This window comes from Paramisgurnus dabryanus, chromosome 24, assembly GCF_030506205.2.
Source record: "Paramisgurnus dabryanus chromosome 24, PD_genome_1.1, whole genome shotgun sequence".
NCBI lineage: Eukaryota > Metazoa > Chordata > Actinopteri > Cypriniformes > Cobitidae > Paramisgurnus > Paramisgurnus dabryanus.
This window is the reverse complement of record NC_133360.1, coordinates 23,026,769-23,040,050: the sequence shown is the minus strand read 5'-3', so window position 1 is coordinate 23,040,050 and position 13,282 is coordinate 23,026,769. Positions and strand designations below refer to the sequence as shown.

Here is a 13,282-nt window from a genome sequence, read left to right as displayed (position 1 = left end):
GAAAAGATTTGATTACTTTTTTCACCGTAAGAGTCGTCATTTAAAGCAATCCAACATTTTAAAGCAGAAAGAAAAGCGCAAAGGGGGGAAGAACAAAACAGGTGCAGGGAAAGGTGGGCCTGTCTGTATCACCCAAATGTCAGATGTTGAAAAGCCCGGACTGTCTCTTTGAAGTTTCCTTTCAGACCCTTCGTGGTCTTCCCATACACTCTAAACCCTTCAAATGTGCCTCTCGGTTTCGAACACGGCGTCAAGGAAAACAAAGTACGCTGACTGTTTGTCAAATATGGCCGTCTTTGTTGGCAAAGCAGAGAGTAATTGGTTTGTGTAGACCCAGGGAGCAAAGATACATTATTGATGTTTCAGCCGTTGAGCACAAACTGGCTTTTCACCGTCAAACAATGCTCAGAAAAGGCGCGCTAGTCCGCGCAACTCTTAGCTTTCAAAGTAGTGCCTCATTGACTTCAAATCTACATGGAATTACCCCTGTTTCATTCAGGTTTTTTAAGAAGGCCTTTCTGAAGCGAGCGCAAATCTGGGCCACTTTTTTTGACAGTCGGCCATTGCTCATTAGGATTCTGAGAAGTTGAACAATTGAAAAGAATCAGCCTTTGTGCCGGATTATTTTGATGAATATTTCAGAGACCAAAACACCCTCGCTCTTTGAAATGACAGCGTTGCAGTGATACTTAATGGAAATCATTGCATTAGTTGCGTCTTTTTATTATTAAATCAGTAATTTATGCATCATTTCACTGCTTTTCTCCTCGAGGATGTCTGAAATCCGATAGCAGCATTTGATTTTACACATCCAGTATTTCACAAGCATTACTGTCATGTTCTTCCGTAATGGCTTCGCTTCTGCGCGCCGCATTTATAAAGAGCCTCGTCCATTGAAATGGTTCGTCTGTATGAAATACTGCTCTGCTTTACGGAGCCCATATGCTTCCCCATCAGCGGCTGGCGTCTAACGGAGTTGTAAATGAAACAATGCAGGGAAATTATAATTAGCTCACATGCAAGAGTCGGCTTATATAGGTCGTTATAGTGTTGCCTCATGGGCCTCTTTTGTTATTGACCCCCAAGCAGCAAGAACAGTGGAAGAGATGCACACATCTGATGGGTTTTGAGCCACCCCCACTAGCTGTCGTGAAGTTACATGAACAAGTACAAAAAACGGTACCTTTACATTTATGACTCTTTTATCCAATGTGAGGTATACATTTTTTATGTGCATTATGGTTAGGGTTCCCTGGGTTCGAACCCGTGACCTTTTGCACAGCTAATGCAATGCTGTACCATTGAGCTATACAGTAGTGAACCAGACATGATTGTGAAACATGGATTTTTATGTTACGTAAAATCAGGATGGTTCTGTTGAATTAAAATGAGTGCCATTTTTGTATAAGAATTGCGTAGGTTTGAACAGTTCATACAAAAGTTTATTACCCTCAAATGTTTTTTGTTAAATAGATTTTCATTTGATTTGTAATTGAACTAAGGCGAGAGAAGAAAATAATGCATATTGCTATCATTAGCTTGGCTTTAAATGTGATGGGTAAGGTGCACATGCGCTTGCTACTAAATGATGATGACAAAATGTGTAACATGATGATAAAATTTGCAAATAATACATATTCCATCAAGCTTTATTTGGTAGCTCAGTTGTTATACTCGTCTCATGTGACTTGGGAAGAAATTGAAATGATGTAATTGGTTGCAACGGGTGATGATGATTAACAAGCAAACATAGTCAAAGAAAACATCTGCCTGCGAGTCTCAAATGAAGCATCGCCGTTTGCAGCCGTTTTTAGCCAGACTTTGTCTATTGTCAATAAAGTAAGCTTCCTTGTCCCCAGGGAGAACCAATCATCTTCTGCGAGAAGAGCTTTGTGGCGCACCGCTCCAGCACCATGAGAGCTTTCCTTGAGATGGCCGTGAACTTGCAGCTCTTTAAGCAGGTAAAGTGGGGAAGGGATACAAAATATATATATATATATATATATATATATATATATATATATATAATTTGCAACAATTGCTATATTTATTAAAGGGACACTCCGTCTTTTTTTGAAAATATGGTTATTTTCCAGCTCCCCTAGAGTTAAATATTTGTTTTTTACCGTTTTGGAATCCATTCAGCCGATCTCCGGGTCTGGTGGTATCACTTTTAGCATAGCTTAGCATAATCCATTGAATCTGATTAGACCATTAGTATCGCGCTAAAAATAACCAAAGAGTTTCAATATTTTTCTATTTAAAACTTGACTCTTCTGTAGTTACATCGTGTACCAAAACAGACAAAAAATTAAAAGTTGCAATTTTCTAGGCAGATATGGTTATGAACTATACTCTTATTCTGGCGTAATAATCAATAATAATAATTTGCCGTAACATGGCTGCAGAAGGCGGAATGATATTACACAGTGCCTGAAAATTGTACCCTGCTATTGAAAGTTACCAAGGGGACTATTTTCGGGCAGTGCGTGATATCACTATGCCTGCTGCAGCTTTGGTCTATTATTGATTATTACGCCAGATTAAAAGTATAGTTCCAAGCCATACCAGAGGGTCGCGACCCAGGGTTTGAAAACCACTGGCCTAGAAAATCACAACTTTTAATTTTCCGTCGGTCTTGGTACACGATGTAACTACAGAAGAGTCAAGTTTTAAATAGGAAAAATATCCTAACTATTTGGTTATTTTTAGCGCGATGCTAATGGTCTAATCAGAATCAATTGATTATGCTAAGCTATGCTAAAAGTGGTAGCGCCAGATCCGGAGATCAGCTGAATGGATTACAAAACGGTAAAAATCAAATGTTTAACTCTAGGGGAGCTGGAAAATGAGCATTTTTTTTTTAAAAAGTGGAGTGTCCCTTTACGTTGTGGGACCTTTGGGAAAAATGATTTTTTTTAAGCCATTTCAGAATTTTTTATAACATCAAAAGAATGAAATGTCAGGTTTTAATCACAATTCATACAGTTAACCTGATCAGTTGTTTTCATTCATTGTCTTATTTTTGTTTTATTACAGAATTGATATTAAAGTCTAGTTTAAGCTAGAAGTTTTTACACATACGCAAAGGACTCGTACAGAGCCTGAGACGCAGATTTCGTCATCAGAATAGTGGGCGCACACTGCCAGATTTTTGTTTTGGCACATACTTTGTATGCGTAGGTCGTGTATGCAACGTAGTATGTTGCCCAAGAGATGCATTGCATTTTGTTGAATAAGCATGCATCATAGTCAAATAAACTGTGCTTTGCAAGGCTATCCATTCGACTGTGCGGGTATGCTTGCGTACACGCAAAAAAGCTGACTATACTTCAGACTTTAACTACTTTAGCCACATCTGGCCCACATATGCGCCTATTCAGTTTATAATCAGTTTAAAATAAGATTCAGATTGAAATCTGCATTCAACATAATGAACAGTGCAACTCATAGGAACCTACTATCTGTCTTCAACCCAAACCATTACACCCTCCAGCTCTATTTATATCCCAGCGTTTTCCTTGACTTAAGTCTTAATTTATACCCGGAATGAGCAGAACGATCATATTTAATCATACTTGAGCTGCACCATCCTCATAACTCCCCCCCTCCCAAAACCCACATAGTGACCAGCAGTTCAAAGACGTCTCCACCTCCCGCCTGTGCGCAGTAGCTCCGGGAGAGCCCTTATCTCCAGCTTGGCCGTACTGTAGACGGCCAGCACGGCTGTGCCCTGTTCTGACCATGAACCATATCCGCTTGGAGGCCAGCCCTGCTTAGAAACGAGTGAAGGGATGGCTGCCAAGAGATTGCGGGGGAAGTCTGTCAATGACGACCTGCTTTCTGTCTCCTAACCCCCCTCCCACCTTCTCATCCAGCTCCTGATGCTAACTCACGATCACCCTGCCAGTGTGAAGGCTCGCAGCACTCTGGCATCTCTCCCTCAGACTGTCTGCACAGGTCTGGTTAGCTGGTTTTGTTTGCCAGGCTCTCATCACTAACCCGTAGACACCCTGGGACAACTTGTGTTGCTAACAGGGCTTCCCTTTTTTGAATGTGACTGCACTGTGTACACAGGGTATTTAGTTGCTTGGAAACAACTTTTTTTGCATTTTATGGTAAATGCTTGTATGTAAAGCTAGGGATGCATAATGATTAATCGCAATTAATCTATATCAGAATAAAAGTTTTTGTTTATATCATATATGTGTGTGAACTGTGTATAATAACTTTGTATAGATAAATGCACACACATGCATGTATATATTTAAGAAATGTTTACATGTGTATATACATCTATATATTTATGTATAATTTATATTATATATAAATATAAATACTTAAAATATATATATATATATATATATATTTTATACATTTATACATAAATTATACATGCATTTGTGCATATTTATATATACATAATTATTGTATAATTTATATTATATAAATATAAATACTTAATATATAAAAAAAAAATTCTTAAAATTATACATGCATGTGTGCATATTTATCATTTATTATATTTATTATATAAATATAAATACTTAATATATAAAAAAAATTCTTAAAATTATACATGCATGTGTGCATATTTATTATTTATTATATTTATTATATAAATACCTAATATATAAATATTTTTTTTCTTAAAATTATACATGCATGTGTGGATATTTATTATTTATTATATAAATATAAATACTTAATATATAAATAAAAATCTTAAAATTATACATGCATGTGTGCATATTTATTATTTATTATATTTATTATATAAATATAAATACTTAATATATAAATATTTTTTCTTAAAATTATACATGCATGTGTGCATATTTATTATTTATTATATGTATTATATAAATATAAATACTTAAAATAAAAAATAAAAAATTCTTAAAATTATACATGCATGTGTGCATATTTATCATTTATTATATTTATTATATAAATATAAATACTTAATATATAAAAAAATCTTAAAATTATACATGCATGTGTGCATTTTTATTATTTATTATATTTATTATATAAATATAAATACCTAATATATAAATATTTTTTTTCTTAAAATTATACATGCATGTGTGGATATTTATTATTTATTATATTTATTATATAAATATAAATACTTAATATATAAATAAAAATCTTAAAATTATACATGCATGTGTGCATATTTATTATTTATTATATTTATTATATAAATATAAATACTTAATATATAAATATTTTTTCTTAAAATTATACATTCATGTGTGCATATTTATATGTTTACATAATTATTATACACAGTTCACACACATATATGATGTAAACAAAAACTATAGATTAATTGTTATGCATCCCTAATACATACAGTACTTGCAAGCTGTACATTTTATCATTGTGTGCACATCTGTAGCAGTGGCGGCTGGTACTCAATTTTTCGAGGAGTGCACAACAACCCGAAAATCATTCGGCGGGGTGCATGATTTTCGGCCAAGTACCAAAACACACTTGTGGCCAATCAGCAATAAGATGCGTGTCTACTAACCGACATCGTTGCCTGGGTTGTATATTTATTTATTTATTTATTTATTGAACATTTATTATAGGATCAACCCCATGAGATGCAACATCTCATTTTCATGGGGGTCCTCCCGTGTGGGGGGTCTGTCAAAAGAAGGCCCAGAACCTATTGGGGTAGAGGGGTGTTTGTTCAGGTGATTTCAAATGTCAACATTGGCTTTCAGAGATCATGCATCCCACCTTTAAGGTATACTACAGTATTTTCTACAGTTTGCCAATTCACTATACTTGATACTACTTAATATAACAGTACTTTTCAATTTACTACAGTTTACTATGGTAAATATTAAAGTGTAATACAGTATTGCAGATAGTAAGCTATCAAAGACATAGCTTACACAGTGCACACCATCCTCGCATTCGCAATCACCTGACCGTTGCTGTGAACTTGTTTTATCCGGTATAAATGTACATTTTTACATTTTTAATGATATTGTGTGCATGCTCAGTCAAAACAACTTCCGTTATCATGTAAGTGTAGATACCAGCCATTAAAAAGGCACAAACAAGAATGCAAACAGGTACAGTGGGAGCGGCGCATGGTATTGGTAGTCAGTGTCCAATTAAATAGCATGTGTGTCTGTAATGTGATACTGAAGGACAGGGCTTGGGATATGTGCTAATTTGGCCCGATCATGTGCCTTTAATTGGGCTGGAGAGTGGCGGAGAATGAACCCTGTGGTCCCATCACTCATTAAAGAGATTGTAATGAAGTTAGCATGTAGCGGAGTGGAATGAAAAGTCCTGACACCCGGAGATGACCCCGGTGGGACACCCGAGACCTGTTTTGGTCTAATGTTGCTTAAGTGATCCACGGAGAAACTGTTTTTTTTTTTTTTTTGCGTCAAAGCACTTGCGGATAATGTATCATATTAGGATTTTTTCATTGTTACCTCATTTTTAAATCCACATTTATTTTCGACCTCCCTTTAACGGGCATATTTATTAGATCTTTTTATGTCCTCTACATGACAAGGAGGAAATGAAACTTCCCAAAAGGCATTGCTCACAAAGCACTCACCATGTTAATCCATCACCTGATGTAAATTACACACACACACACAGACTCAGAATGGTCTAGATGGAAATGTTTTGGTGTTGTTCTCCATCCCCCTTCTTCCTTAATAACCTGTGATACTTTAATTTATGGCCGCAGTTCATTGAAGACAGACTGGCCAAATTAAACGCAGGAAGGGGCTTTACAGACGTCTATGAAGAGGAGATCACAGAGGGGGGCTTCTGTAAAAGTGAGTGCCACCTCTCCATCTTTCAATGAGTGGAAAAAGTCAGCACACACACACATATGACTTTAACCTTAAGCAAATATCCCTTTAGCTTAAAATTTTGTTGGAATAATATTACTTTTTTGAAAATTTAGCATTGACTTAAAACTTAAACCCATATGACAAAATACCAAATAATAAATAATGAAAAATATTTTTGCTGCTCTGTTACCCATTATCAAAAACAGCTTGTTAGCCCAACTTAATTCATTTTTTGTGATTTACAGTTTTTTACATAAAATCATCCAACATAATGTAAAGAACATAAATCCTCTGTGTCTTTAATATTGACTGAATAAAATCATATCATATCTCATATTTAGATTGTCACTTTAGGTTAAGTATAACTTATTGGTGATTATTGATTGGCTGAGAAATGTTATACAGGTATGCATTATTTTTTAAACATCCAGTTATTATACAAATCTATCTATTCTTCTTTGTGTAATCTCCTTTAAACCGCATCAGTCACACAAAACAGGCTCTTGGGGATTCCCTATCAATGTAATGTCACATTGATTACGCCCCACCCATAACCGCTCACAGACGAGCGTGTAGTTCAACCTTCTGCCAGAGACACGCATTTTGGTGTAGTCCAAAGCACGTGTAAGCGATTTGCATACGGGGAAGGGAGCAAAAGCTTTTTTTGCATGTAAAGAAACGCACACAAAAAGTGTATTTTGAGCTGAAACTTTACAGACACATTCTGGGGATACCAGAGACTATTTTTATATTGCTGAAAATACCTAGGTTAGTGGCCCTTTAAGTGCTATAATTGGGTCCCCAGTGCTTCTATCAACCTAGAAAATGTGAAAAAGAAGAAAACGGTAACTTAGTTTTGGTAAACCATTCTCTGCAAACATGTGAAAAAAGAGGTCTAAGAAATTTGGCTCAACTTGTGATGTCAGAAGGGGATAATCTGCACTATCCAACCACAGCATGGCGATCAGTGTTTGCATTTCATCAGCTCATTTGCATTTAAAAGGACACCCAAAAATGGCACATTTTGGCTCACACATACAAAGTGGCAATTATAACATGTTATAATAAATTATTTATGTGGTATTTTGAGCTAGAACTTCACATACGTACTCTGGGAACAACAAACATTTATTTGATATCTTAAAAAAGTCTTGTGAAATGTCCCCTTTAAAATAACCACCGGAGCAATGTCAGTGGTAACTGTGGTATAAGCGGAATAATTTACTCCAGAATAATTGATGAAGAATAATTGATGAAGTGCCGTGGAAGTAAGAAATAATTGATGACGGGCCATTGAAAAAAATATTTCACACCCAAGGTGGTTACACCGCAGCTATGCATTATTTTTAAATAATTCAAAGGACCGGAGTGAATTATTCTGCTTATACCACGGTTACCACAGACATTGCTTTCGTGGCTATTTTGAGACATCTGACAGTTTTGGTGTGTGTTTTACAGAAAAACACCCATGGAGCATTTCTCAACCAATCAGAATAAAGCATTTAACAGGCTCGTGGTATAATTGAAAATAATGAACACCCGCTTCGCATTGTGCTGCATTACTACCTTGGATGTCGTGTGCATTATTTTCAATTGTACCACTGGGCTGTTGGACAGTGTTGGGGAAAGTTACTTTTAAAAGTACTAAAAGTTACTCCCCAAAAAAGTAACTTACTGCGTTACTTAGTAACTTTTCATGGAAAGTAATACTTACGTACTTGAAGTTACTTTTGCGTTACTTTTTCTTCCTTGGCTTGAGGTTTGATCTCTGTGTGTTTTTATGACTGAGAAGTTCTGAGAAGCTCTGGCCTGCCATCTCTGTTTCTGACTAAAACCGTTACCGCGGCGCGCATGCATAGAGTTTGCGTAATTCTGCAAGACTATGTTCAGTTTAACTCGGTACATGTTTTTTAATCAAATTAATTAAACTGAAAAGTAACTTGCATTACTTTTTTTAAAAAGTAACTCAAATATTAATGTGTACATTTAAAAAGTAATGTGTTACTTTACTCTTTACTTCAGAAAAGTAATATTATTACGTAATATATGTTACTTGTAATGCGTTACCTCCAACACTGCTGTTGAATGCTTTATTCTTGGTTGAGAAATGTTTTAAATTTTATTTTTTGAATTATTCGTAAATAATGCTCACTCCACTTCGTGTGTGCTGCATTATTACCTTATTTGTGCATTATTTATAATATATATTATAAAAAATTAAAAATTATAGAGTTTTTAAACGATTCAACAGCCCGAAATAATATATTTTTTTAATAATTCAACAGCCCGTCATCAATTATTCCTTACATAAATGATATAACATGACATTTCCTTAAAATTAACTACTATTAAAGGTGCAGTGTGTAAATTTTAGCGGTATCTAGTGGCAAGGTTGCTCACCCCTCACTTTTGAAACGCATAGACAAGCTATGGTAGCCACCACCGGAAAAAACATGTCATCGTCGAAGACAACCAAGTAAAAAACGTTTGTCCGTTAAGGGCTTCTGTAGAAACATGGCGGCACAAAATGGTGACTTCCACATAAGGGGACCCTTGTGTATGTAGATTAAAACGTCTCATTCTAAGGTAATAAAAACATAATAGTTCATTATTAAAAGGTCTTTATACACCCCTGATAATATAGTTTTGTATATTATTTTGCATTTCTGTCGAGAGATCTTTCTAAAAATTACACACTGCACCTTTAACTAAAATTCATTATTCGAAAAAAGTAATTGTTTTGCTAAGATTTTTTTGCTAAGAGTCTTAAAATTTTCTATATACACACATAGTCTTCAACTTATTGCTTAACTCTGCTGTGATCTGGATCTTTTTATTTTTGTCTTTTATTCTGAGTTTAATATTAACTCTCCTGTGCATTGCTGCTTTTCAGGTAATTCAAGATCTTATCAACAGTGGATTCACACCAAGATGGTAAGCAGCAGGCAATTATTCATTCCTTTCCGTTCATAACATTACTGTTAATTCTGTGAATTATTAAGCCCCAAGCATTTGAGCACGTTTATTTCCTGCCGGTTGCGATGTGATGAAACCCATCCAGCTGAGTGAATCACACGACAGACGCAAAGCCAGGGAAGATGGTGCAAACTGTGGCATGGGACAGTTAAGATGTTGAGACGGGCTTGATATTATGTGACAGCCAGTCATCGGAGATGACACGAGACTTCTGGCAGGAAACACAGCCATTACTCGATAGATTGAACAAAAGAAAAGTCCTCTGTCTCTCTCTGCTGTCTTCTCACCTTTCTCCTCGCTGCCTCTCGTGCGTTTTTGTATATTTGCTCAAGCTGTCTTCTGTCCGTCAGCCGTAGCTGAATTAGTTCTCTGGAGTGCTGCTTTCAAACGGTCCTGTGTAAAGTTCAGACCTTTTGATTGACACGAATCCATATGAACGCACCCCATTGATGTCATGTAGGTCAAGGCTTCGGGATGTAAAATCCGAGCTTCGATGCGTTAGCCTCGCGGCTAATCTGATAAAGACCGATGTTACCTGGGGGACTATATGAAACTAGACGACGTTCAGTTGATGCTGAGATTGATCACCGTCTCGCGTTATGACAGACGACGCACTTGTATGGAGTTGGCTCCTCCGGGACCAGGCCTGTGTAATTGTTTCGTTTAATAGCAAAGGCTTTGGGGCAAAACAAACGTTGGCTCGAGGAACTAGGCGTTTATTGGTCCGATAATGATTTGTGACAATAATTGGGTTGCTATGTGTGGTTATATTGTGCAGACAAATCTGTGAAGAATGCTGGCGCTTGTTCAGTAAATTCGTATGTTTTTAACTAACATGTTTTTATTTTTTTGCTTGCACAGCGGCAGAGGGCAAAGCCAGTTGTGAAAAACCTTCAGTTGGTGAGTTCACACTGTAACAAATGTCCTTTGACCTGAAATTTGTAAACTCTGTGACTCTGTACTGTATGTTTGGGGTTAGCAAGCACATTTAAGATTGTATTTTGGGATTGTATTGTGAGTTCTGCAAAAACAAAGATTGCGTTTACATGCACAAAAATATAAAGAACAATAAAGATCAGAATATTCTGGTCACTATAATGTAGATTATATATGCTGTATGCCAGTGGTTCTCAAGGGGGCGCAAGATGGTGCCCAGTTTTATGACATTTTATAAAATACATTAATTTATCATAAATTCTGTATAATCAAACCTCTGAAAAATATAAATACCAACCAACAGCACTGCATTCAATACTTTATTATGTTTTGTTTAATTCAGATTCTAATGTGGCATTCACACCAGACGCGGAAGAGGCGGCAAGCGCGAGTTATTTACATGTTACGTCAACGCAAATAGGCATCCTGCATGCACGATGCGAATGTCGCGGAACGCGCAACGCGAATTGCGCACTCCGCGCGAATTAAGCATTGTTGCGGGAAATGCGCGAGTTGAAAAATCTGAACTTTGGCAGATATTCGCGCCGTGTTTACCAATCAGCTGCTTGCTCTAGTAGTGACGTGATTACAGGAAGCGAGCAAAGTCGCAGAAGCCCCTCCCATGACGCAAATTTCAAAATGCTATTGAAAGTTACCAAGGGGACTATTTTCAGGTGCTGCGTAATATCATTGCACCTGCGCCAGCCATGGTACAGCAGCAAAGTCCTTGATAATTACTCCAGAATGAGAGTATAGTTCCTAGCCATATCGGCCTAGAAAATCACAACTTTTAATTTTCCGTCACCTTAGTACACGATATAACTACAGAAGAGTCAAGTTTTAAATAGGAAACATATCAAAACTATTTAGTTATTTCTAGCGTGATGCTAATGGTCTAATCAAAGTCAATGGATTATGCTAAGCTATGCTAAAAGTGCTAGCGTCAGACCTGGAGATCAGCTGAATGGATTCAAAATCAAATGTTGAACCCTAGAGAAGCTTGAAAATTAGCATATTTTCAAAAAAGTGGAGTGGCCCTTTAACCTTTTCCTGGCCATTTTTGTTTCATAGTTTGGCAGATATCCTGATGTATCATCATAGGATTAGCAAGCAAGAGAATCTGAGAATCGACGCACTATCGTTATTGTGAGCAATGTATAGTGAATCAAATTGTATCGTGAGGTACCCTGCGATTCCCACCCCTATAGACGTTTCAGCAGTAACAACATAAACAAGCGGCTTTTGTGGTCAACACGTAACTTCCGGTACTACTGTGGTCAACACGTAACTCCACTAAGAATCAATAACCACAAAGAAATTTAAACATAGTTTATTTATATAACAAGCAAAATAAACAACACGTAGATTACCTAGGAAACTAAAACATTTGTTATTTTCGACGAGGTATTTGTTTAAGAGTTCAGTTTAGCAACTAGTCAGACCATTAAAAAAACTGAAAACGGAAGTACATTTCGGACCAGACGCGTATCGCATCACCACACGTGCGCCCGATGAAACCGTTTATTGATCAACGTATAGCTTGGCAATCACTGCATCTAATAACCAGAACCAAACACGAAGGCCCTACCCAATGCTTGTCAACCAAAATTGTACTTGTTTAGGCTAATTTAGCTTCTAAAAAAATTACGCCAGTGCTGTAAGATGCATTTCATTACGTTTAAATCTGGTCGAGATATTTCCCATAAAATTAGCATAGAAAATGCAAGTCAGCAAATTCCAGCCAGTCCCAAATTTGTCAGTTTCTGAAAAAAAATTGCAGTTTCTTGCATAGACATGAACATATGATTGAGTGGATTAAATTACTGTGCAGTATTACAAAAAATGTGTGTTAAAAAGCAGTTCAAGTACTTCATGAAGACATAAGCAGGATGAGAATGTGCTCGCTTTTATATGTTGTGCATGTAAATGTGGTCAGTATGTGTGATGGTCTTCCTCACAGACAATGTAATCAAATATTGAGTAGATGATTTTTCACCCAAATCAAGCTGAGTACGTTTCTTCTCTCTTTTAAAAAGGCCAAAAATCACGCCAAACGGAAAATACGTGACATGAAGGACAAGATCACACAAAAGGTACAACATTACATTTTGCTTCACATGCAAACAATGCTTTGGCTCCATTTCAAAACCTAGCATGCTGCCTAAAATGTTGTCTAGGTAGGCTTGTTGCTGCGTTTAACTTTCTCTCTCACACACACACTGTTTGAGATGGATCAAGTGACTTCACCCATGGCTCGCGCTCAGAGTTTTAAACGGCTTGTGAAACCTGCTTAGTGCTTTGTTCAGGGGTGTACGTTTCAAACAAGTGTGCCTCTGGCGATAGGCTGTCACGTCAAAACCCCACCTTTCATATTTTCGCATATTTCATCAGTGAGCAAGTGATTTCTTCAAAGCTAATGTAATGAGATGTATGTTTCCATAACACTGATGGCTTTGATAAGGCAATTGTGGTGTGAACTGTCAGGCCCAAGAGCCGGGAAAAGCAATCCAGAGGAGACCAGACCTCTCACT

The 13,282-nt window shown here is 36.7% G+C and overlaps 1 protein-coding gene across 2 annotated transcripts in view; it reads left to right on the top strand.

Moving 5' to 3' along the window:
• Positions 1-13,282, top strand: part of dennd1b (DENN/MADD domain containing 1B) — a 151,702-nt gene that overhangs the window by 110,693 nt on the left and 27,727 nt on the right. Inside the window, exons 14-19 of one of the 2 annotated variants that reach the window (XM_065259515.2) lie at positions 1,090-1,179; positions 1,860-1,961; positions 6,731-6,821; positions 9,733-9,773; positions 10,677-10,715; positions 12,788-12,844. In XM_065259515.2, the coding sequence (XP_065115587.2) occupies positions 1,090-1,179; positions 1,860-1,961; positions 6,731-6,821; positions 9,733-9,773; positions 10,677-10,715; positions 12,788-12,844 (420 nt within the window). The remainder of the gene's footprint in view (positions 1-1,089; positions 1,180-1,859; positions 1,962-6,730; positions 6,822-9,732; positions 9,774-10,676; positions 10,716-12,787; positions 12,845-13,282) is intronic. The other variant, XM_065259516.2, reaches the window with a different exon arrangement.